At 40.0% G+C, this 27,421-nt stretch overlaps 1 protein-coding gene across 1 annotated transcript in view; it reads left to right on the top strand.

The window, feature by feature from the left end:
• The window catches only part of LOC124148407 (ATP-dependent RNA helicase DDX54-like), a 43,593-nt gene extending 23,364 nt beyond the window's left edge, over positions 1 to 20,229 (top strand). Inside the window, exons 13-20 of the mRNA XM_046519489.2 lie at positions 7,276 to 7,411; positions 7,942 to 8,015; positions 10,449 to 10,637; positions 12,033 to 12,184; positions 14,390 to 14,494; positions 16,938 to 17,042; positions 18,191 to 18,315; positions 18,892 to 20,229. Coding sequence (XP_046375445.2) covers positions 7,276 to 7,411; positions 7,942 to 8,015; positions 10,449 to 10,637; positions 12,033 to 12,184; positions 14,390 to 14,494; positions 16,938 to 17,042; positions 18,191 to 18,315; positions 18,892 to 19,082 — 1,077 coding nt within the window. The 3' untranslated portion in view covers positions 19,083 to 20,229. The remainder of the gene's footprint in view (positions 1 to 7,275; positions 7,412 to 7,941; positions 8,016 to 10,448; positions 10,638 to 12,032; positions 12,185 to 14,389; positions 14,495 to 16,937; positions 17,043 to 18,190; positions 18,316 to 18,891) is intronic.
• Positions 20,230 to 27,421: the final 7,192 nt, after the last annotated feature.

The raw sequence follows: 27,421 nt of genomic DNA, 5'->3' as shown, positions 1-27,421 counted from the left end.
TTGGTAATTTGAAAGTAATGCAAAGCCACAGTCTGGAGATGCATCCACTTGTGAAGTGTGTATTGCTGCATTATCCTGAAGCAGTACGCCACCTGAATGATTCTCCCTGAAAGGGTGTCTCAATGACATACTTCTGTGGCACAGTATTGCCCAATCATTGTGTGACCCTGACTCAGATAGTTGTACATGATTATCCACTTACTGGACAGTAGGGCGGTCGGGTAGCCTAGTGGTTAAAGCGTTCGCTCGTCACGCCGAAGACCCAGGTTTGATTCCCGACATGGGTACAATGTGTGAAGCCCATTTCTGGTGTCCCCCGCCGTGATATTGCTGGAATATTGCTAAAAGCGGCGTAAAACCATACTCACTCACTACTGGACAGTAAGTGGATAATCACGTAAGTGGATAATCATGACAAACTAGCTGAATCTTGACCAAAATGCAAATGTCCGATTTGCAAAAAAATACTTCCGGATCCCTGGTGTTATTGTAAGTTGTCAACTCATCTCGAGGGGATACGGTGTGATGTACCCTGTGTGTGAGCCTATGTACCCCGAGCCATCAGATACATCACACCATATGCCCCGAGGGATCAGTTGACAATGAATTTATCTCACAACATTCATTCATACAGACTTGGAATATATGTCTGAAGTTTCACCGAGTAAAACGCTTTGATTCAGCCAGTTTGACAGTAGCAGATGACGCAAGCCGAATTACTTCCCTTTACCCATTGCATTCAGATAAACATCAACTCATTTTAGCTCAACAATACTTATACAAGATAAGCAAGTTACCTAACGTGTCTTCCAATTGATTTCTCAGCGGGCTGCATGAGCGGAGTACATGGAAAATAATTGCCTGCTCCTTAACCAATCAGAAGCTAGTATTATAATGTAAGGGAGATAAAGTAATTTTTTACTTATCCTGCATTACTCCTTAATGCATTCACTGCTTACTTACGACAACTAGAAGGACAGCGCTGCGAAGGTCCTGGGTGAAGAAATAAAGTTGTTGATCTCAAGTCCCAATCAGTGGCCTTCCGTCGCTGTCCTGTGACCTTGATGACACCTAAGGTCATCTTCACATCACTGCTTGTCGCAGCACAGATAGGACGTGTCCAAGCGGAGCTCTCCTTTTGGATTAATTTTAGACCTTCAGTTTGTCTACAATCTTAAAAATTGATCTGCGATGGGTGATGTATTCTTTTCATATTACTTTCACCATGTTGTGTAGTTTTATGTGATTATAATTAGGCGTGAAAAGACTCTTGTCTTTTTTCCCGCCAAAATTTTGTTGTTCGCCGCCATTTTGAATTGTGTTACAATCGTTTGCCTGCCAAGGTAGTCATATTGTTTACAATTCTCAGCTACGTATGTATAACATAGTCTTATGTTCTTAAATACTACTAGCTTTGGCGTAACAGTGAGTTGCGTATACTAAAATTATTGTATACTTTTTCAACTCGTTAAAAATATGGTTGCCGATAGATTAATATCAAATCTACGCCTTTCTTCCAGTCCCGCTTCATCAACAATTCTTTTATTGCGTACCTATGTTTATGCGATTAAATAGTTTTTTGTTGGTATTTTTGGTTTTACATTGAGTTGCGTATATGAACTATTGTATACTCTTGCAACTCGTAGTTTTTGCCGATAGATTATTGTTCAATTCTATGGCATTCTTCCAGTACCGCCTCATCAACAATGGCGTAATTGTGTTTGTTTTAAACATATTTTATTGACATATATGGTCAACGGGATTGGGCAAAAGTTATCCAACTTAGGTGGCCCTTTCCCTACTCTATATGTACAGACATTGATTATACATATATATATATATATATATATATTGATTATACATTATACATATATAACTTATGATTGAGCGTGGTATTAATTGTCGTGGGAAAAATCTTACAAAGATTATCATCCACGTTGTTTGGTTTGCGCGCAGATGTGCTCTCCAAACCCTAAATGAAAATATAAATACCCTTGGTTTACATTGGGTTGCGCATACAAAAATATTGTATACCCTTGCAACTCATAAATTTGCCGATAGATTGTTCAAATTCTTCGGCACTCTTCCAGTATTATCTCATCAACAAGGGTTTCATTGCGTAACATACCTTTGAGCATTTTACTAATTGTCGTGGAAAAAACCTTACAAGATTATCATCCACGATTGGTTGGTTTGCGCGCAGATGTGCTCTCCAATCTCTAAATGTAAATAGCCTTGGTTTACATTGAATTGCGTATATAAAAATATTGTATACCCTTGCAATTCGTATTTTTGCCGATAGATTACTGTTCAATTCTACGGCATTCTTCCAGTACCATTTATTCAATGGTTTAATTGCGTAACATAATTATGTTTGCTCGGTGTACATATTGTCGTGGAATAATCGCCCAAAGCTCTTTATCCACGGTCATAGGCATGCACGTAGATGTGCTCGCCAAAATTCAAAATGTAATTTTTATGTAATTCTCTAATCCAACGAGTTTACTATATAAAAGCAGATTACTCACAATCATATTTTGCAGTTATTCCGTCGTGAGACGAGAGGAATGTCACTCGCAGAATAGCGAATGACATATGGTTCTGTCATTACCACCCAACCGTTATTATCGGCAGGTATTATGACACCTGTGCTTGCAGAAGTACACCATCCACCGAAATCAACAATACCGGAGGATTTTGTGAGTATCGTAACTGCTCCTATTTTTTCAGCCGCCGGACACTTCCAGATACATGTATGATAATCTGTGACGTCGGCGACAGCACCAGCACCAGCGTATCGAGATGCTATGATGGGGGTAGATTAGACGCAAGCCTTGATCCAGTCAATACTTTTGAGCTTTGTCTGATTTATCTGCGCCGAGCGCAGCACTTGACTACAACCCAAGCACTTCTATTACACAAGCGGCGCACGATCAGCTTAGCGCTGTTCCAACATATCCAGCATAGGCCTGCGCCGAGCGCAGCGTCTGACTGATACCCAAGCGCTCCTATCACGCAAGTGACGCACGATCAGCTTAGCGCTGTGCCAACATATCCAGCATAGGCCTGCGCCGAGCGCAGCGTCTGACTGATACCCAAGCGCTACTATCACGCAAGTGACGCACGATCAGCTTAGCGCTGTTCCAACATTCCAGACATGCGCTGAGTGCAGCGTCTGCGTATCAATCAAGGTCTCTACAATGACGTTAGCCCAAGGCTTACAGTGTACTCGGTTACGTAACCGGCACATGATCAGCTTAGCACATGTACCCGATTGGGAAGCAGACCATCTCGTGTCAGTAACGCCCTCCCCTGATAACAGGGTAAATAAGAGGGACACCACGAGGTCATTGGAGGAAGCCTTCTCCAAAACTCACATTTGATCCGTGATTTAAGCGACCAATATCGTCAATGTTTGCAGTGGATCAGAATCTATTAGAGGATAACCCTATCTGATTAGATCACTTCCAAACTATGGTGTTTTTCCTACAGCGTCAGTTTGACCACAGGAAAATTCATCTTGAGACCGTTCTGACGGTGATTACCGTTACACCCAAGACTTTATAGCGTTTCCAACTGAGATGCTGGTTTCAAGGGCAGTCTATTACGTCAACCTTGATCATCTACTCCCCTGTTCAACGAACAGATCGCAGACACGCACGTCAAGTTCCCAAAAAGCTTGGAAAGTCCAAGTCAGGGAATTATAAGCCTAGACGCGCGTTTCTCAGGGAAGACCAGCATTCCCTTACTGAGAAAGGGAGTGGCAGAGACAAGTCCCAAGGACGATTTCGTACTTATCGCACTATATCATGGTGTCCGTATAAGGGTAGAGTTAACCCCACCGTTGACCACAGTTTGATTGGGAAAATCCAACATAGACATACTGTTGGTAAGAAGAGCTGTAGAGTGGGTTCACAACCCAGTCTTTACTCCGGGGTTTTATCTTCACACCTACCTGGTACTCATGAAGAACCCAGACAAGATGAGAATGATCCACAATCTCTGTGTTCAACGAACGTTTGATTCTTCATCAGTCTCGACTATCCATCCCAACCGTAGACTTTTCAGGTCCAGTTCATTGGGGTTCACTACCAATGGTAGTATTTCCCATTTGACATGTCAGTGACACTTATGGCTATTTACAGGAGTAATGAAGCCAATAACTATCTACACGTGACGAACACTTGGTTCGAGTCGTAGATGGAGGGCGATCTACTGTATCATCAACACATGTCAATAACTGGGATAGACAATCAACGAGGCGAATTCGGGAGTATTCTCCTTCCTATTGACTTTAGTTCATAGGAGACCTGTTTAAGACAGACCAGGATATCCTATCTGTACCGAGGGACAGATGGCACAAGTTTCTACTTCTTTTGTCATCTACTCTTCACCAACCACACACACTTCGCCAGTGGCAAGTGTTGCTAGGGTTAATCACCTCGGCACAGGAGTTAACTAGCATGGGCCGCTTACAACTGCGACCAATTCAATTTTTTCCTGAACCCTTACATCAGGAGTCAGGATCCACTCAAGGCCATCACTCTACCGACTAAGCTAGAGCTTTGCCTCAATTTGTGGCGCTGAATGTCTGCGGAGTCTGTTTATTCGGGTTTTCCCCGAATACACACCTGTTTGTGGACGTCCCCTTTCAGGGGTCGAGTCTTCACTTACAAGACCAGATAAGCTCAGGGCTATGGCCCGGCGCACAATGGAAGTGGCACATAAACAACTTGGAGTTGGAAGCTTTAATTCTGGCTATATCACATTGGCAGAATCAACTACAGTTAGCCCGACTCGCTATATCCACAGACAACAGCACTGCGGTGTGGTGCCTGTGCAATCGGGGAACAACACACTCCCACTGTCCACTTCTAAGGACATTCAGATTTCTTCCATCTAGTGGATCGGCTGTGACTAAGGTTCATAGTTCAGCACATCCCCGGATGTAGAAACATACTGGCCGATACTTTATCACGTCCAGACAGGGTGGCTCCCACTGAGTGGAAATTTCTCACAGAAGCATTCCAGTTACTGCTTCAGGAATTCAGGCAACCAAACATTGACTTGTTTTTTACTTGCCTAGGCCACCAACTCATGACGTATATCTCCCCGTTGCCGGATCCGCAGACTTGGGCGGTGGACGAGTTCAGTATCACTTGGGAAGGGCAAAGAACTAACACTCTTCTGCCACCACTTTTACTTCCCAAGGTGCTACAGGGGATCAAGGAGACAAGGTATCTCGATCTCTCCTTTGGTCGCACCATGGTAACCGGCGAGAGGGTAGTTCGTCAAGCTCGGAAAAATCTAAAACGATTCACTTCCCCTCTCACAGTGGTCCAACCTACTCATCCACCCTCAACAGAAAATTGCCTCACCCAACGTCTGCACGCATGGTTCGTCTTTAAAAGGCGTTTAAGTGCGAAGGGTTATTTCGACACGGGAAGCAAAGCTATAGCTTTAGTTCATCGTTACTCTCCCAGAGACGACGATGACAAGTGGGGATCACTTGAGACTTTTTACAGGGAAGAAAAGAATCAAGACCCTACGATTGCGTCACAATTCCTAGAGGAATACCTCCTACATTGCGTACCCAAAAACACTTGGAAGGTAGCACCATTACTACGTAATTGGCTGCAATTATCTTAGTGTTGGCCGTTTCCGGAAAATCACAGTGTGATTAAGGTCACGGAACTACAGGCCATATTATGCTCATTCAGGTTTGAGGATCAGACGGCCAAGTTCCAGCCACCTGATTGGGACTTGAACGTGGTACTTCGAGGTTTGCGAGGGCCCCCTTCGAGCCCCTCATTGCATCCTCATTTTCAAGCTCCTTCCCAGCGCGTGACACCTTCGTTACACTCTCGGTATAGTATAGAGAGCTCCGCGAACGGGCTATCGCTGTGAGGAGCTTGGACATCACCAAGGAAACAATGGTTTCTCTTGGCATTAGCAATGGCGGTACGGGTGAGCGAACTACAGGTGATCGACTCAACCCGGATCCGTTTTGAGCATGGGACGCACGGAACGGGACATCTAGGGTTATGCTGGGATTTTATTGCTAAAATCTACTACCAGGCCAACCCGACCGTTCTTCACCATCCCACCGATATCGACTATTGTGGGAATCGTACATGGTGAAGTTCTCCTGGGCTCGGTGCGAGCAGTTCGAGTATTCATTCGACGCTCCAAGACTAGGCGTGGTTCGTCCACGACAGAAGTTAGTCGCATAATCGCAAACACCATATCTCTATGGTTACGCGCAGTAATCCTTCAGGCCTACGAGATCATCAAACGGAACTCGCCGAGAGCGAATTACCCTCAAGATCTCAAGGTGTCAGCCTTACCAGGGCTCAACACGGCAATTGTGGTTTTGGAATAATCACGGAAGGATATTTCTGGAGATTCGACACATATTTTCGTTAGTCATAACCTTCGCGTTGGGGCTCTCGAGGATGTCGAAGACGTTCGAAGTTTGGCCCTCTGGTTGTTATCCTTGCAGATTGCCAACCCCTGACGCAAATAAGAATTCGCCCTATACAGAGCCAGTCAACTTCCATGTGCAGTCACTCAGTCGCCACCAGTGGAAGAATATTAGACAATCTTGTTTGTCAGCGACGGCTCTATGACGCAGTAAGTAAAGAATTAGATGAATAGCTGTTATTTTCTTTATTACTAAGCGTGTATAGGGAATTTCTCTTTAATTCCTATGTTCAACCTTTTTGATTTTTGAACAACCCTACCGTAATGGCGTTTTTGTCTGAACGTTTCCGCTTCACGGTTTATCGACCAAATGGTGTCGTATTGCAGGGTGTGAATTATTGAGGTTTCTGTATTCTGAAGGTTTACCCACCTCCAAACCGTCCGATACAGATGCATTAAGGAGTAATGCAGGATAAGTAAAAAATTTAGTAAAATCTAAATATTTTTTACATTTGTATACTTATCCTGCATTACTACGTTTAAGGCCCACCCGTCGTTAGACTTGCCTCCCCACTTTGGCTTCAGAAACCTCAAAAGTATGTTTTTCTAAGAGCTTGGGCGACAGGCAGTGATGTGAAGATGACCTTAGGTGTCATCAAGGTCACAGGACAGCGACGGAAGGCCACTGATTGGGACTTGAGATCAACAACTTTATTTCTTCACCCAGGACCTTCGCAGCGCTGTCCTTCTAGTTGTCGTAAGTAAGCAGTGAATGCATTAAGGAGTAATGCAGGATAAGTATACAAATGTAAAAAATATTTAGATTTTACTAAGATTATCCTTCCTCTTCAGCAAAACTTGAAGCGTGTAAGTGAGAACGCCTACAAGCACTACGTGAAGTCTCGACCGCTGCCAGCCCAAGAGTCCGTGAAGCGAGTCAAGGACGTGGACAAGTCAGGGGCGAAGCTGGGCCCTCATCCCTATTTTGGTGAGTACCGGTATGTGCTTCCTGTGTTGACGTGAATGTGCTCTTATATCCAATGTTGCTGGCATAGTTGCAGAGACGGTTTTACACAGACATGGCAACAGATTTCCACATTGTGCAGGACACATGCTAAGTTTATCATTTTGTAGCAGTGACAGCACTAGCACTGCTTAAACTGAATACAGTCAAAACCACTGAACAGAAAAGAAATGTTTGTACTAAAAAAATAAATTGGTAGAAACAATCTGTTTCAGATTATTTCTGAAAGCAAAGAAAATAATGTGAAATGTCTTCATTTATTCCTACCTGCTGGTATCAACCAGGATTTTTCACAGAAATAAAAACATTTAATAAGGAATTTTCACAAAAAGGAAATAAGAAAAAGTCATAATTTATTAAGAGTGCTTGTAACTGCTTGAAGGTGTGTGCGAGATGTGTATTTTCTTAACTTTGACTAAGTTCAACACTAGGCAGGGCATGAGAAAAGAAGATGTAGGTTGTGTTAATATTGGGGTACTCTTCTCCTCCCACAGCCAATGTCAAGACAGGAGACGAGTCGGAGAGGCTGAACCTGTTGGATGCTCTCCGTAGCTACAAGTCAAACACAGTGAGTATTTACCTGGTCATCAATATCTGCCCCCTCCTTCAGTGGGGGATCAATTCCTGTTGCACCCTGAGGGGACCCAGGGAAGAATGTCTCCCCAGTACCCCATTGCTAGTTGTAAGAGGCGACAAGATTGGGAAGTCTTTTGAGATTTCCGTGTTAGAACTGGCCCCCAGTAACCTGTGCTGGTCAAAAGAGGCGACAAGATTGGGAAGCCTTTGAGATTTCCGTGTTAGAACTGGCCCCCAGTAACCTGTGCTGGTCAAAAGAGGCGACAAGATTGGGAAGCCTTTGAGATTTCCGTGTTAGAACTGGCCCCCAGTAACCTGTGCTGGTCAAAAGAGGCGACAAGATTGGGAAGCCTTTGAGATTTCCGTGTTAGAACTGGCCCCCAGTAACCTGTGCTGGTCAAAAGAGGCGACAAGATTGGGAAGCCTTTGAGATTTCCGTGTTAGAACTGGCCCCCAGTAATCTGTGCTGGTCAAAAGAGGCGACTTGATGGAGCAGGTGGTCAGGGTCATCACTTTGTTGATTGTGTACGCTGATGGCGTGGATCATTATTCATAATGTCAATCACTGGATCGTCCGATCCAGACTCAGTTATTTACAGGCCACCAGCATATAGCAGAAACTATGCTGAGTGCAGTGTTAAATAACAAACAGACACTGTCACACCCACCCAGCAGTAGAACCTCAGGGCTCTTGTGATGAAGGACTGACAGATTTCTACATTTTCTTTGGGCTCCAACTTGTCCATTTATTGTGTGACCTTTTCCAGTGTTAAGAAAGCTCTGAAGGTGTAACATTAGGACAAGATTGATAGCTTGCAAAGTACAAAGATGGGTAACTTGCCCCCATCAATGTCAACATACTCAATAAAACTTTATAGAGACGCAGACGTCTTCTTCATACACTAGGGCTGCAACGGTTCGGTTCGGTGCACTGAGAACCGGTACTTGTCGTCTCGATTCGATCTTCGATCCACAATGTCTAGATTTCGATTCGGTTCATTCAAATTTTTGTAATAAATTTAAAATTAACAAAAATAACCTACCTCGTTGGCGAAAAAAATTAAAAGACTTGCGTTCATATCGACGAAGAATCTAAGGTTTGGGCTCAAGTATGGCTAGTGAGAGGGTCTTTTCAACAGCCGGGGATGTTGTGACAATGTGGACATGCTTGTGTTTTTATCCAAAAACATGATCATCCCTGATGACCTGATTGACCTCACAGTCTGAGGTGATGAGTTTGTCCTGTTGGTGCACAGTGTTGCACTGTTCAATAAAAAAGTTAAAGTAAATACACTTTTTTTTACTTATTTATGCATCTTATACCTGAATCATTGTATATTATTAGACTAATGAATCGAATCGAAAATAATCGAATCGAATGGAAATAATCGAGCATCAAACAAAATCGAAGTATTGGTGAACCGTTGCAGCCCTATCATACACGTTACTTAAGCAAAACATTTCCAATGATAGATGTACAATATAATGAAATCCTGCTTGTCTGGACCTATCAAACCTGAGCCTTCAGAACAAGTACTGCTGTACAGGGCTGCAAATATAAGGTGATCATAACTCCCATGCTTTAACATTGACTTACGATAGTCGTAGCTAAGATCACTTAGTGGAAAGGGGCCCTGGACATTACTCCATGTACATCAGTTGGTTTGGAATTTTGAAAATGCAGACATTTCATCGAAAACAGTAAATCTTGATTATGACATAACATTGGTTTCACACATTTGTTTTGAGCTTGGTACAATACGTATTGTATATGTGATATAAGCTGACAAACTTGCCAACAGATTTCAGTTGTAACAGCAATTATGTCATGATTGGCCCAGTCGTCTGAAGCACCACAATGTGCCAAACAGAGTTGGGTCCGCTGAGCGTGCACAAGCTTATTCCTTAGTAATGGTTTATAAGTTTTTCAGACACCATTTTTGTCACCTCGCTAATAAAACGGGGTTTGGGGGGGCTTGCCCCCTTCTCAACAGTTTGAATTAAATGCTTTGGTAAGTAAAAGAAATGTTTAATTTGCAAAGTAGATACAAAATACAGTGTGTTTGCTGAAATGTGGCGCCGACGGATGTCACTGATAAGGTTGTTGCAAGCCATGATGGAACTTCTATTTTTGAGTACCGGGGTACTTTGATGTTGATGTCCAATTTTTGACATTTATGCATTGCTTTGATATTCAATTTCAAGGTTTAATCACATTAAACCATACAAATGCAAGCAGGGTAATTTTTTCTGCTTATTTTTAGCTCTCTCACCCAATTTTTCAAATGGCAAATAGCAGCTTTATTAGCATCAATCAAATATAGCGGATTGGTGTCCGGTATAATGCATGTTCCACATTTAGCGGACACACTATATCACTGAAATAGTCACCTAATATTCACTGCAAGAGCAATTCAATTTACAGACAGTATTTGAGGTGAATTCCACCAACAAGAATCCATCATTTGATGTGATGAAGAACAAGCGGACATGGCATGAGAGGGTGATCTGCAGCAGCCGACTGAGGGAGGCCACCAAGCGGGACGCGGACGCGGACGTGGAGGGGGAGGAGGAGCGGGAGGGGCAGGAGGCAGCCAATCAGGAGGACGTTCAGGTGAGTGTCATGGTGCAGGTCAGTTGCAGTGTACTGGATTCCTAGGACTCCTGCAGTATCAGAGGCACTGGTGGCCCAGTGGTCTAAGCTGTGACTATTCACTTTACAGAGTTGCGTATCTTGACCATGACAGGATCCACTGGTTGTTGGTTTGAATCCTCGATCTGCCTTCATATGTTCCAGTGATCTATTGCTAAATGAATTCCATGGGTGTCACTTCAGATTTCCTGCTGACATTGATACGATTGATGTACTGTTCAAAGTGGCATTAAGACTCTCACTCACTCTGTTACTCATTCACACTCACTCACTCTCGGAGGCACTACTATCCAGTTGTTTGACAGCAGCTGTGGAACTCTTACCTTTTGTTGGAGTGTTTTCTTGCATTGTGGACTTGTCGCTTTATGGCTGAAATAATGCTGATGTGACGTTAAATTTTTATCCCCCCAGCATATAATGCGGGGGGATATAGCGATCAGCCAGTCTGTCCGTCCGTGCGTCTGTCCATCCGTAATCATTTCCTTTTCCGGGGCAGAATTCCAAAACCATTCAGTGTATTTGATTGAAACTTGGCAAATCTATCAGGCACATACTGAAGTGGTGCCTTTTGATATTTTGGGATTTTTCTAATTTTTATTTTTTTAAATTTTTATGGAATGAAGTTGGACATAGACTCAATTGGGGATGGGGTTCGTTTCCGGGGCAGAATTCGAAAACCATTCAGTGTATTTGATCGAAACTTGGCAAAGCTATCAGGCACATACTGAAGTAGTGCTTTTTGATATATTGGGATTTTTCTAATTTATATTTTTTTTAAATTTTATGGAATGAAGTTGGACATAGACTCAATTGGGGATGGGGTTTGTTTCCGGGGCAGAATTCGAAAACCATTTAGTGTATTTGATCGAAACTTGGCAAAGCTATCAGGCACATACTGAAGTGGTGCCTTTTGATATTATTTTTTTTACGAATTTTTATTTTTTACAATTTTTATGGAAGGAAGTTGGACCTAGACTCCATTGGAGAACGGGTTCATTTCCGGGCCAGAATTCGAAAACCATTCAGTGGGTAAACATTGTATGCTTCTTAAAGAACATTCAACTGTTGACTCATTACATAGAGAATTGCACATTTACTAGTGGTTACTTTACAGACAGCTGCCGGGGGGATATGTCGTCTTTCTGATGACTCATTTTACTCACTCACTCTTGCATTCCGGTAGCTTATATTTATTGTTCAAATTTCCTAATAATATTTTAGTTTGAATTCTTACTTTTGGCTTGTCATGAGATCCAACTCTTTCATAAACGAAGTTCAACTTGATGTCAAAGTTTACTGTATGTAGCTCCTTCGTGGTCAGCTGTCGATGTAGAAATGTCATTCCTCTGTCTTCAGAACGTGTTCAGCACTGTGATAGCACCCAGCAAACATCACTCCGGCAGGGATACATCCCAGAGGAGGAAAGGGAAGAAACGGAAACACGTAGACATCAAAGATGAAGAGAACTATCTCCACTACCGCCCTGCTGACTACCAGAGCGAGAAAGGGTCAGTCACAACTACAGTTGGATTAGCTACCAGTGGCTTTAAAAAAATAAAATGTTTTAATAAGTAACCATATGAAGGGGAATGAATGTTGCTGGAAAGGTCTGTTGTCATTGAGATATACAGACTGTGCATGAAGACAGTGTTATCATATACATTTAATGGACAGTTATCATATACCTGTAATGGATAGTGTTATCATTTTCATGCAATGGATAATGTTATCATATACATTTAATGGACAGTGTTATCATATACATGTAATGGACAGTGTTATCATATACATGCAATGGATAGTGTTATCATATACATGCAATGGATGGTGTTATATACATGTAATGGATAGTGTTATCATTTACATGCAATGGATAGTGTTATCATATACATGTAATGGATAGTGTTATCATTTACATGCAATGGATAGTGTTATCATATACATGTAGTGTTATATACATTTAATGGATAGTGTTATCATTTACATGCAATGGATAGTGTTATCATATACATGTAATGGATAGTGTTATCATTTACATGCAATGGATAGTGTTATCATATACATGTAGTGTTATATACATTTAATGGATAGTGTTATCATATACATTTAATGGATAGTGTTCTACACTAAGCCAATCCTGTAAGCTTGATATCATGACCTGATAAATATGCAAATATGGTCACCAAACAAGAACTACTTTTAGTCTCCATACATCCATTAAATGTCTCCCTGCTCGATAAAGTGTTGACTTCCATTTCCAAGAACTTTAGGTAGAGGTTTTCCGATGTGTGGTTGATAATTAGGAGATAAACATACTGTGTTTTCAATGTAGAGCTAGGTTACCTGTAGATTTAACCCCGCTAAATTGAATTTGGAACCGAACGCGCAGCTAAATAAAGCCCATGAATAAATAAAATGCGAACTCTTTGGTGTTAGCAAATATACTGAGTGAAGCGTCATGGGTTGAGTTCAGTGTTTTGAGTGCGTTATCGATCTGAATTTTGGAATCACCGAAAAAAAATATGGTGCTGTATATCCTCAAGCAGTTTGTTTATACCGTAATACTTCAGTCGAACATATGACAGGCATTGGAAGCATATAAGCACGGCAACTTGGTAAGCAAACATGAGGTGGGCATCCGTAAAGAAAACAAAGCAAGCTTTGCAAGGCTTTCGCTCTACATCGAACGTCACCATTATGACGTCATGCCGCTCATTGTGACGCAAAAGATATGGCGTCACAGTCATATATAGAAAAGCACCAAAATTCCAAGCTCTCTGTTGTCTCCAAAACGTAAATACATTCCCTTTGTTGATTTCTGTCGTGTTTTCCTTTGTATATTGTATTAACCGCATCTGTGCATTTTGTAACCTGTAATTGCAGATATAATTATTTAAATACGCCTACCGACAATGACTGAAAATAGTACCATTCTACGAATATTAGCTTCCGCGGTGAAGCGGCCATCAAACCAGCTGTTTCAATCAGAGGGGGTTTATTGTGATTAATAGCCTCTGATTGACCAATCAGAATCGAGTAAATTCCAAATTCATGGTAGAATGTAGATTAACATAGCTCATATGATAAATGGAACAGTTCACTCAAACATATCAAACATTATTCATCTACTACCCGTACATCACTTAGTGACATTAATAATTGAAACAATGATATTATATGATATATAGATGATGTGTGTTTCTGAAGTTCAGGCTTAAAAAAATAAAAGAATTGGTCCTCAGGCAGTGCGGGCGGGCGGTGTGTTTTGTTTTTTGGCGGGGGGGGGGGGGGGGGGGGGGGTTGTTGTTCAAACTATGTAACCAATAAACCAATAAACAATTGTGTACAATCAACCTGGGAAAGGGCCTCATAAATGTATTCCTTGATGAGTAAAATACTGGTATTTAACCAAGGCTTATTTTTTTCAAACCTTAAAGATGAAATATAGATATAAAGAAATATCGCCAAAGACACACATAATACAATTTGTTTTCCTAAAATATGATATTTATGATACCAAATCACACTCGGGTATTAATTTAATTCCTTTATGAACTTGACAGTGTTTAGATCCTGTAAAGTTACGTCTGATCCCATGTGGAAAGGCCATTACAATTACTGAATGAGGTTCCACGAGTCAGTCTCTAGAACCTTTCTCAAGTCTCGTGTACACATTCTCTGCAACTGGTTATGTTACTGAGTGTTTCTTTCAGCCTGAGTGTCAGCAGTACATTTGAGCAGCAGGCCTCCAGTGCTGTTCTGGATCTCACCGGCGATGACGACACCGGGATCAAGAAGAAAAACAATCAGCTCAAATGGTGAGTTGTCTCCCTTCAGTTAACTTTACATCACAAAGACTTTTGTAGTGAAACACTGGATGAACCAAAGTTCACTCTTGTCCCACACCATGCTTAGTAATGTTGGTGGATATAACAGACTAATTCTACATCCATACCTAATGAATCTTTACATTTTGTGTCTCACCTCGCCACTAAAATATCCGGGGTCGTCTAAGGTGCCACGATTCGCTGTGCATAGTTGCGTCCCTTGGGGACGCCAGAAACCTATGATTGTAGGTTCGAATCCTGGTTCGCCCCGATTATGTTTCTAGGTTTGTCAGCACCATACCCGTGCTCGTGGGTTTCACCAAAGTTGTAAACGTCTGAGACCTGCATCACTTTGAGCTTTCCTCCCACATTATGCTGACATGCCGTGATATAACTGGAATACTGTTAAAAGTGGCGTCACAGCCAACTCACTCACTCACTCACTAAAAGATCCCACTTCTTTTCATCTTATTGGCCCTAAGTACCTACAGTTGAAACTGGCTACCTGTCCCTGTCTCCCTTTACTTGATAAAATATACCATACATAGTCCTACCATCTGAGAGCGCCTCCGTGGTCTAGAGGTAGAGCGTCCGCCCGGAGAGCGGAAGGTCCGGGGTTCGATCCCCGACCGCGTCATACCTAAAGACGTTAAAAGATGGTACTTGTTGTTACCCTGTCTGGCGCTCGGCATTAAGGGGCTAAAACAAGGACTGGTCGGCTCGGAGTCAGTATACTGTGTCTGAGTGGGGTATTCATGTTAAACTGCGGCATGGTATCTCAGTGAGCTAGCACTATAAATCGGCATCAGTCCGGACTAGTACAAGCAGCCACACAAACACACACACGTACATGCACGTCGCTATATAAGTGCAATAATCTTGGACGCGACGTTAAACCCCATTTCACCTCACCTCACTTACCATCTGAAGACATCCTTTAATAGTGGATCTTGTTTTAAAAGACACAAACATGAAATGAAGTGCCTGCCACCTCACGTATTTGACAAATTTGGATGAAAATCTAATAATTATTGTATTGTAGCCTAATGATCCTAAATATTTGTTTATCCAACGTTTATTAGGTTCATTACCATGATTACATAAAAGAGCAATTAATTCTTGGTAACTGTGAAAGTTTACTTAAGGGACCAGTTCAAAAGTTTGATGTCAGATATAAATCTTTCATTCTTTAAGTTTAGATGTAGGCAGGTATGGGTCCTTCAAGTTTTCCTGCGGACAAAATCAACTTGCCTGATTATCCCCCGCCGCGCGAAAGCGCGAAGCGGGGGATATAGTATTCACGACCGTCCGTACGTACGTCCGTACGTACGTCCGTACGTCCCACCTGTTTGTTGCCGCGATATCTCAAGAACTAAACACTGGATTGTCTTCATATTTGGAACTATGGTGTATATACAGACTCCGCAGACACCAGTCGGTTTTGGTGACCTTGATCCCATTTTCAAGGTCACAGCAGGCAAATCTGCTTTTGGAGTTAGAAAACGGTGTTGCCGCGATATCTCAAGAACTAAACACTGGATTGTCTTCATATTTGGAACTATGGTGTATATACAGACACCGCAGACACCAGTCGGTTTTGGTGACCTTGACCCCATTGTCAAGGTCACAGCAGGCAAATCTGCTTTTGGAGTTAGAAAACGGTGTTGCCGCGATATCTCACGAACTAAACACTGGATTGTCTTCATATTTGGAACTATGGTGTATATACAGACACCGCAGACACCAGTCGGTTTTGGTGACCTTGACCCCATTGTCAAGGTCACAGCAGGCAAATCTGCTTTTGGAGTTAGAAAACGGTGTTGCCACGATATCTCAAGAACTAATCGCTGGATTGTCTTCTAATTTGGAACTATAGTGTATATACAGACACCGCATACACCTGTCAGATTTGGTGACCTTGACCCCATTTTCAAGGTCACAGCAGGCAAATCTGTTTTTGGAGTTGGAAAACGGTGTTGCCACAATATCTCAAGAACTAATCGCTGGATTGTCTTCATATTTGGTACTATGGTGTACAGGCGGGGGATATTTCGTCACTCTGTGACAAATACTTGTTTCTCAATGTTTTATGAAATAACTAAACTAAGCAAAAACTCTGATCCTGTTTCACGAACCTATTTTACCATGATATTGTTATCACTGTCAGGGCAAGTTGAGAGAAAAAGCACTTTACTCTTCCTGCAAGCTCTTAGCACCACTGGTAATGTAAACAGTATCGCAACAGTATTTGCCAGGCATTGTTGTTATATACATTTGGTCATTCCACAACGTTGAACTGTTTAACTGGTCCCTAAACCCATCTGATTCACTGGTTTGGCATATATGTGTGCATCCCTTGTTTTACTTCAAACATCCAGCTGAAATCTTTGAGATTTATGTCCATGAAGCTGTATTAATGACTTTTTGTCAAAAGGGACAGAAAGAAGAAGAAGTTTATCCGGGAAGAACAGGACCCAAAGAAGAAGAAGATAAAGACGGAGAGCGGCACCTGGATCTCGGCCTCCTACAAGTCTAATGCATATCCTTTGCTTTCCTACCCTGGCTCCCTGTGGTATTCCGGGTGTGAGTTGCTCCACACTCAACCATGCTAATGACGAGGTGACCTATTGAATCAGGAAGTCAGGCATGGTGACTGGGAGTTATCTTCTCCTGATGATGTGGGACATTGTTCATATCAATCAATGGTTTGTCTGGTCAAGATTTCACTATCCGCCTTCATAAAGCTGGAATATTGCTGAGTGCGGCATTGAACATCAAACAAGTCCTACTCTAGCAACACAAGCTATTAAACATGTTAAATATATACTTGGCCATTCCACTTCATATATGTTACAGTCAATGTAAAATGACTGAAATCTTTACTTATGCAATTTACAAAAATGCCAGGGGCGGTCGGGTAGCCTGGTGGTTAAAGCGTTCGCTCATAAGCCGAAGCCGGGTTCGATTCCTGATACGGGTACAATGTGTGAAACCCATTTCTGGTGTCCCCCGCCGTAATATTGCTGGAAAATTGCTAAAAGCGGCGTAAAATCAAACTCACTCACTCACTACGAAATGCCAAAATATTTTACAATTATTTTGCTGTCAGATTGACTAAAAGTTATTGAGAAGTTTAAAAGGTCCTCAAAACATCACAGTGGACTTATTATGCTAGGATTAGAAGCCAAAAATGTTTTAAAATATACATTGACCTTCATTTTCTTTTAATCCTATCATTTTCTGTCACTTGGTGATTAAATAGAGCTTAAAAATGTTTGGAATTCATCATTGTATGATTAAAAGAAAAATAATTGTAAAACATTTTTGGCGTTTTGTCAATTGTGTAAGTGATAATTTCAGTTGTTTTATACACTGACTGATTTTACACATTGTCTGTAAGATATATACACTCACAGATACTAGTGGGGATTGCAGGCTAGGATCTAAGCAAGCTACACTTGCAGGAGGAGACTAAATGGATAAGCTCAGCGATGTGGCTGATATCTTGTCATCTTACTGTGCCATTGTGGATCGTTGCTTACAGTGTCAATCACTGGTTTGTCTGGTCCAGACTTGATAAGTTGCAGGGTTCAGTCACAAAACTGAAATATTGCTGAATGCTACATTAAACAACAAACACATCAATGAACAGTTTTTCCATTCCATTATTTTTCTTAATGTTTTCACTTACCGTGACTGGCGAGACCGACACAAGATTGACTCCAACCCAGGCGACAGTGATGATGAAGGTCAAAAGTCAAGGTCATTTGGACCAGGTCGGCTGGTGGTAATGGGCTCCAAGGGACGACTATGTGAGTTCATGGCGTACAACACACAAGCTACAGGCGCACAACTCTCTTTTCTTAGTGCTAGTTTGGGTTGCCTAACACTTTGGGTACCCATTATCTTTCTCACAGGTAGAGCATGCCACAGACATTGTTTGATATGAAAAAAGAATAAGTGTCTGTTAAGAAAATGTTCAGATTTTACTGATTTCTGGGTTTCAGATTTCTAGGTCTGATAGATTCCCGGTATCTTGTTCTTATCATACACATTTCTGGTGTCCCCGCCATGATATTGCTGGAATATTGCTAAAAGCGGCATAAAACCATACTCATTCTTGTCATACTACAGCTGACTAATGAGGTTCTGGTGGTTACTAAGTGTCACCTATCTGATCGATTGATTGTCATGACCTGACAACGTTGATTGCGGCACATGCTATCAATGACTGTCAGCCTGGCCCATACTCTATAATCTCCAGGTCGCTGTAACAGCCGAAATATGCTAAATCTTGTGTTAAACATATACATGTACTATGTTCTTCCTTTTCGTTATCTGCATTGTGTGGGTGGTGTGTTGACTCAACATCACTGCTGTTATTGCAGGGCACACCAAGGGATCAGAAGAAGCTTCAGGACCAAAGAAGAAGAAACAGTTTAAGGAACTGAAGTCAATGGATCAAATAGTCAAGAATAGAAAACAAAAAAGTAAAATCCAGAATTTCCAGAAACACAGAAGGGAAGAGAAGAGTAAGAGGAGAACATTTAAAAATCAGAAGATGAAAAAACAAAAATAGAGTTCGAGAGTTGTTAAAACTTCAAGATGTTCAGTCAGTCCCTGAGTTCAGTCATCATGTTTACACTGTAAGTAATATGTGGTATACATCAAGCATACTGACAGTTTGGTTGTGGGTCAGTCAGTAACATGAAGTGTCCTTGAATGACGGATTGAATGGAGGTTCAGAAGTATGAAAACCTGTTGCGATTGAGTACTTTTAACAACCCTAATGACTGTAGATTTGTTAGATAAGAAGAGGAGTTTGGCTAAAACTGAAGAGTAACCTCAAGTATTGGTGACTAGGTTCGAGCTGGAGGGCTCTCATCAGACTGTTTGACAAGTCTCAAATGTCCATGAGGTACATGAGGCTGGTTGGAGAGGTCTGAATCAGATTTAGGTTTTGTAAAATTCCGGAAGAAGATAATGTTCAACGTCATAAACTTGTTTTGTTTGTTGGTTTAGTTTTGACTTACCATTAAACATATACAGTCAAACACCGTTGTGTCGAACTTTGATGTGTCAAACTTGTAGTTGCCTTGAAGTAAATATTTGGTCCCTGCGTATTCTTTCTTAAGCCGTATTTTTAATTTGTGGAGACAGAAAAACTGAGGCTGCCGTACGGCCTTTGAAGTGATGATGAGCGGTCACCTTGGGGCAGCCGTGGAACCGCTCTATGGCATGGCTACGGCGTGTCTAATTGCTACGGCGAACGTAGAAATTAAAAAAGTTATAAATCCGCGCTATATTCCCACGGCGACCTATACGGCCTGTAAAAGATAGGGATACTCCCTAGGGCGACCCTGAGGCCACCGCAGATTCTCTTCAGACGCCGCAAGTAATCCCTCGATTTTCGGGGCTTCAAACGCCGTATCCTAGCCGTAGAGCACATGTGACTGAGGCATTATTCATCATTTTCAGTTGTGTCGAACCTCGGATAACTTGAAGTATTTATGTAGGTCCCTTCAACATCGACACAACGGTGTTTGACTGTATACCTATTCATCCTGCAGTATAGACAAACTGTTTTGATGCTTCACCCATACAGATGTTGCTGTACCAGAGATGAGAACTGAATCACATTCAGGTTACTGCAAGTTATGTCTGTGTATGTAAAGTTGTAAACATTGTGCAGCATTTGTGAATAAAATATTCCATGCACAACTGTCCACATTTTTTGTATACAGTGCCTTTCTCACTATATCCCACATATGGTGGTGGTTGGTGGTTGGTGGTTGGTGGTTGTAGCTTATTGTGTTTTATTACCTCCGAGGGCAAACATGTCGGGATTCATAAAAATGTATGTGCCTAGGGTCATATCACGTCACGAGACAACCGTGTATTGTTTCCGTTATCATTGTGACGTCAGGTTCAAACAGCTGAAGATTATTGACGTCATTCGACAAATTGTGGTTCCACTGCTGTTGCGACTTGCAGTCCTTATAGGTAAACACTAAAATTTGTATTATGTGGACATCTTCTTTGGTAATAAATAGAGCATCATAATCATGTTCATATCATGCTAAGTTTACCACGGGCCTAAATTCCAGTATTAAGACACTCGTGTCATAAACATAGTATGACATGAACACTCAGATAATATCCTCCATTTATTTCCAACACCATGTCCTGGTACCTCCTGACCTTGATGGAGTGCAGTGGAACAGTAGGTATTTGGGTTGCCATGAGAAATACTAGGTGATCTGACGTCTGTGTTCAATATGTGGACAGAACATTGGGATCAAGGTTACCAAGTACTACCATATGGTACAAGTACATACCCTGCTTAAATGTGGGTTAGTCCCGTGAAGATCTGGGGTAGAATTGGACTTCAGAAACCCATGCTTGTTGAAAGAGGCGACTAACAGGATCGGGTGGTCAGGCTTGCTGACTTGGTTGATGCATGTCATCGTATCCTAATTGCTCACGATGTCAATCACTGGATTGTCTGGTCCAGACTCAATTATTTGCAGACCGTCGTCATACAGCTGGAATATTGCTGAGTGCAACGTTTAAACAACAAACAAGGAAGTAAATGTGGGTTATTTTTTTAATTATTTTCTCATGTCATTAGCATAATGAAATATAATAAAACTTCTTTTTCGTCATATATTTTGAAGTGTTGATTAGGTGATAGTTCTATCAAACCATCATTTACTACCTGGGTAATAAGACCTTTGCAATGAATTAAATTCTGCATTTTAAAGGATGCATTACTTTGAATTAATACATCATTGTTTGTGTTAAAAGAAAAAAAATACATTAGTCAGTGTACATATTTGCATTGTGCCATATCTACACCCATGAGCATGGACATTGTGTGACATTGGACCCCGCTCCATTTATGCCTTGATTACTGCGTAGAGATTTAAGATATTATAAAATCAGGGAAATGAAAGAAAACTCAATGGCATGTGTATGTTGGTGTAAAGTTTATTACATTGACAATAAATCAAGCTAACAGGCATCAAGTGAATATACTAAGAGAGTAAATACCACAGCATAGGAAGTTCTGCAAAAACAAATGTGTGAAATATATACACAAAGAAAACAAGTTCATCATGGGTATGTGCTTTTCTTCATGTTGGAACACAGCAAAATTCTGTTTAGTTTATTATCTTCAAAACAATAAGTGCTCTTTAGACAAGTTTAAATTATGACTTTTTTACCACAGAAATGGTATAATGAAACTGAAACACTAAGTCTTGTGTTATTAATATCAACTCTTGACACAAGAACTTCAATGTGTCAAATGTTCAAAATCAATGTAACATCAGTGTGACTGAACTACGGTGTGACCGCCTGCAAGTTGTGAACATCTTTTAAACTCTTTACTTGGGGACCAACCATTTTTGTTAGAGACAGGATATTATTTCAATTACTGCTTCAAGATGTACATTTTATTTTCCAAAACATTTCCTTTTCCAGGACATAGACATTCTTTTTGTAGAACAGTAGTAGATGTACATATCATAATTATTTGAAGCCACACCTTATACGTTTTGTATATAACGTTCTGCCAATTATATTTGTAATTTCAGTGTTGTTTAATTGCAGCAATATAGAGTCTGTTCAGTGTAGGACGTATGTTTTTATTAGTTTAATAGTTACTAAACAGGAGCATGCATTCTCCATTAGGAGTGTTGCATGGATAACAGGTGAGTTGACATAGGCTTACTGATTTCATTTCTATGAGACCCGTGTTCCTTGACAAACAGAAGAACAAAAGATGAGATCCTATACTGAAACCACATTGAATAAAAGTGGTGCAGGCAGAAAGACAGGTACGTAATTTGGACATATTAAGCCATTTATTGATTACATAAAATTGATAAAATGTCTCTAACATTTTGGACACTTTGAACTATTCAGAATATAACTAGCAGAAATAAACCGGAAATATTGCTTACTAAAAACTTTCAAAATAAATTGAATGACATTTTAAATCAATATGGAAACTATACACGCTTGAATGGTGTTCAGAATAGAATAGTCAACAAAATCTGTGAGGCCATAGCATGTTATGAAATCTTTGGGTAGGGAGATCCATTTGGCTATAATTTTCATGAGAGTGTTTCTGCATTATTAAGCTCCTCAATCTGTTTGCATTTTCAAAATATTTTGCACAAAATGAAACAAAATAAAGTTGTTTTGGTAAAAGTGATTACCGGAACATTAATATTTATGAGTCGTAAATATTTAACTGATTAAATAATAAAGTTATTAATTAATCATGTGTAGCATGTTGCAAACAAACATCCACAATAAAAACACAGAAACTTGTCTTGGGAAGTATGTACATAAAAAACGTGCAAATGAAAAGATACATTGCGTGATGGATAAAAAACAACTTAAAGCATAACATCTAATTTGCATGTGCTAAACACCAACCAGATTAAATGAAAGTCCTGAGCTGGGATTATTAAAAGGTTAGCTTAAGAGTCCATTTTGAAGCCAATTTAGTTCCTCTTTTACTTCAGGGTAAACCGGGATTACTTTTTTCCCTTTTGTCATAAAACTAAGGATGTTTATATTTAACAGAATGATGAGATGGTGTCTTCTAATCAAGATAAATATATATTCATTTTGGAATCACTTCAGACTAACAATACCCCAATCATGACAAAATTGTCTTTACAAGCTCATAGATGTTTTAAAAACAGTGCCAGAGCACTGTAGCTCACATGGATATATAGTCAACAGTTTAATCTGCCATTAAGACAGACACTCAACAAATTAACAAAAGTTCCTGCCAGTATTGCTATTCAGATATTTTCTGCATAGATAAGGAGGACAAAATCACTAACAACTATGAAACAAGTGATCAACTAAACATAAGGTAAGAATGACTGCTATTTTAGAACATTGCTGCAATGAAAAACCATTACATTTACAGACAGTTTCTAAGGAGAATATGGTATTTCCTGATCCAAATGATTGAATTATATAAAATGTCATCATAAGGAGAAACACACATGCCAAAGTACACCTTAATCAGTCTGGCAATTTGAGAAGATGTTTACAGAGTCAAAAATGCATTTTCAGATAATTTAACAGCATTACAGTACATTTTGAGCAGAGCTGTAGCCATACATCTGTTTTCAATGTTGTTACAGACAGCAATGCTGAGGACATGGTACAAGAAAGCCATGATATAAGCCCACAAGACTTTCAGTCAGCTGAGCTAAAAATAAAGCTAAAGTAAATGGTATGCTGAGTTATATAACATTATTCACTTATTGAAGAAATTACTTTTAAGTGTAAAAAATAGACAAAGGTCATGTAGCTCACCTGATGTGCTACATATATTGCTGGTCTCCTTGATATCTGTGCACATTCAGGACGTCATGTTAACACACAGGCCTCTATAGGTGGGCTATGGCACGGAGTTCATGTCTTTAAGAATCACAAGTGCTTGAAAACACATTCAAGAAATTTGTCTTGATTTCTGACTACATGTGTATCTATTTAGAAACTAGGAAAATGACAAAGCATGGACACTGACACTAAGTTTCACTTTTACAACAGTTTCCACAATTTGTTTAAAGGACATTTGAATCCATTTCATTAACTATTCGGCCTTTTGGGTGACAATGGACCTCGATTACATACAAGTTCATTAATATTTTATATGTAAAAGAGTTTTTTGATTTCAAAGGGAGCAGGAACAAATTTCAACACTTCGATTTAAGGAATTTTTACTTGGTGGATACAAGAAATGTCGGATGAGTCCAGATATTAGCCAAACAAGTAATTTTACACACATTTTGCAATAAATGATTTGTTTCCCAATTGCCATGGTTGAACAAATAAAATTACTATCTTTGCTCATCATTCCACCTGTAACATTTTAAGACAACTGGGATTTTGAGTTCTTGGGAATATTACATTTCAGAAAATCAAAGATAGCTTCCAAAGTAAACTTTTTGAATTTGATTCCATGAAAATGGCATCCCCTACATGGATGAGGATTCAGCTCAATCGAGACCAAGAAGTGATTCATGATAAAAATGAGGAAAGATAATGGATGTAGATGATTTCTCAGTTTGAGCCAGATGAACTAACAGACTACAACACAAGCACTAGCGACATTATGCACATATGCTAAAGGTCATAAGTTGTATACAACTTTCATCAAAACAGCAAAAACACCTTCAAAACACAAAAGAAACAACTAAGAAATAGATGTCGCTTTGTTAAATTGCAGCAGATATTTAGAGTAGCTTTCCTTTCAATATCCATGGCACCAGCAGTTTTGCATTCATCTCGAATTATAGCAAAACAGAAAGGTTGTTATGCTTGTATTAATTAAGAACTGTTATTGATATTTTCCACAATCTGCATGCCATTACCAGTGATTTCAAGAGATATGTTCACTTGACGACCACCCTTTGCAAAAACATAACAGGTAAATACAATTACAATCGAAATAGGTGTTTCTTGGAGATACTGTCACGTTCCAATTTATCTACTTTGGATATTTGGTTCAATGTACAACATAATTCAGAAATATTCATAAATAACGACATCCTCATAAAGAGGAAATGGGATAACATAGCTGGTAATGTTATGACTGTTTAATTAATAAATATAGATTCTTTGGGGGCTCTCGGTTGCTAACCTCATTTGGGCGTCATAAGCCACTCCATACTCAGAGCATGGAAGGCTTGTGGCCCCCAAAGAACTTACGCTCAGCACGACCAGTACTAGCTTAACTCTAGGGATCGTCCGGGTCATCGGACCCCAGGACCGGCATATCCCTCTCACAGCTACACAGTCCGGGTCCATAAGACCCCAGGACATTGTCATCTTACCCGGGTCTCCATGACCCCAGGGCGTCAACCCGGGTCACTTCGACCTCAGGGTCTCTTAGGCAACCGAGGCAGCCCCCATGTTGAGCCAAATGTTTATGTAAATATCTGTATGTAATAAAACTTCCTGCAATGTAATACATTTCATGTTGTTTGTGGCACAAAATATAGATTAATGAAAAATGATTGACACAAAATGACATCTAAAGCACGGTCCTTTTAAACTAACAAGACAATGTTAATTACAACACATTGTCTTATTGATTTTGGAACCTTTTTCAAACGCATGTAATTACTAAATCGTAATCAAGCAGAAATCATATCACTGACACGTTGGTCCTATGTCATCAATTACTATTATTATTATTATTATTCAACATATGTACCGAGCGAGTGATTTGGGTTTAACGCCACTTTTAACAGTATTCCAGTTATATCACGGCGTGTCAGCATAATGTGGGAGGAAATCCCGGAGTGATGCAGGTCTCAGACGTTTACCAATTCGGTGAAACCGAAGAGCACGGGTAAGGTGCATACAAACCTAGAAACATAATCGGGGTGAACTGGGATTCGAACCCACAATCATAGGTTTCTGGCGTGCCCAAGGGTCGTAACTCTGCACAGCGAATTGCAACGCCTTAGACGACTGGGCCACATATGCCCCTGTCTAGCCATGAAATATTGAGGCTGACAAGTCATGTTCATTTCAAATATTCTTGTATACAGTCAGTTTCAGGACATACTGCATATCCCAAGAACAAGCATTTCATACACAAGTACAAGTAATCTGACAAGTTCTATAGCATTGGTCATTTTGATGAGGTCATGGGCAATTAACACCAAAGAAAACTATAACTGAATACATACACAGCACACTAGATCCTTACAAAATGAAAACCATTCTTCAATGAAACAGAAACTATGTGCACAGAATGTATACACTTCATCATTTCTTACTAATAGCTTATCTCCAACATCTTAAAAGAATGTAATAAAATCAACATCAACTTTCATAATATGATGTTCATAGTTATTTACAACATAAATAATATTTACACTCACATTTCATGATTATGTACAACAATATTGTTTCCAATTTCAGAATTTGTTATGTAAGTAATAACAAGATACAGTGGACACATGGTTATCATGTCTAGTAGAACATAAGTATTATTTTTTAATGTTGTTACCATATTTGTCATTATATTCATTTCCCAAAACTATTTACACAATTTACAAAACTTTTTAACATTTGTTTATCATTGTATGAAAAAGATCCAGAATAAAAGACATCAAGTTCTAACATTTTATGATATCTACCCGATAGTTTAGCACAATGTTCATAGCTATCTACAACATAAGATACCAATCTACTATATATCATTCACATTTTGAGACAAGGTTCTTTGAAAAAAAATGTCAAATGTTTTGTCACTGTATTTATCCTATAGTTCATGTACCACAAATATTTACAAATGTCTTCAACAGTCCATGCTTATAAAATGATTTAGTCACAGACAGAGTTTTGTATTGATACACCAGTCACTGAACTAAATGGTATTGTGCATTCTTTGGTTGTGTGCATGCTCATTTACAAGTGATCAGTCAGCATTGATACATCTGTCACTATCCTTATATGACATTGTACATTTACATTAACATTTACAAACCGTTTAACACTTTGTATCAGGTTATTGACATATCTAGAACTAAAGTCAAATGTCCATTCCAGTTTTATAGATATTAACATCAATAATAATTACACTCAAATTTCATAGCTATGTACAAGATATAAAAACGTTGTTTCCAATCTTAGAGTTTGCTAGGAAAGAAATAACAAGTTACAATGGGCACATGGTTATCATGCCCAGTAGAATAAAAGCATTTTTTTCAATATATTTTGTTTCTATATTTGCAAGAAATTCATTTGTCATCACTATTTACAAAGTTACAAAAGTGTCCAACATTTGTTTTATCATTGCTTGAAAATGATCTAGAAAATAAGACCAGATCAAAATCTAATGTTAAGGAATATCTATCCAATAGTGTC

The sequence above is a fragment of the Haliotis rufescens genome, unplaced genomic scaffold (assembly GCF_023055435.1).
Source record: "Haliotis rufescens isolate VD_foot unplaced genomic scaffold, xgHalRufe1.0.p SCAF_1, whole genome shotgun sequence".
Lineage (NCBI taxonomy): Eukaryota > Metazoa > Mollusca > Gastropoda > Lepetellida > Haliotidae > Haliotis > Haliotis rufescens.
Note: the sequence above shows the minus strand (reverse complement) of the source record. Positions and strands in the feature narration are given on the sequence as shown.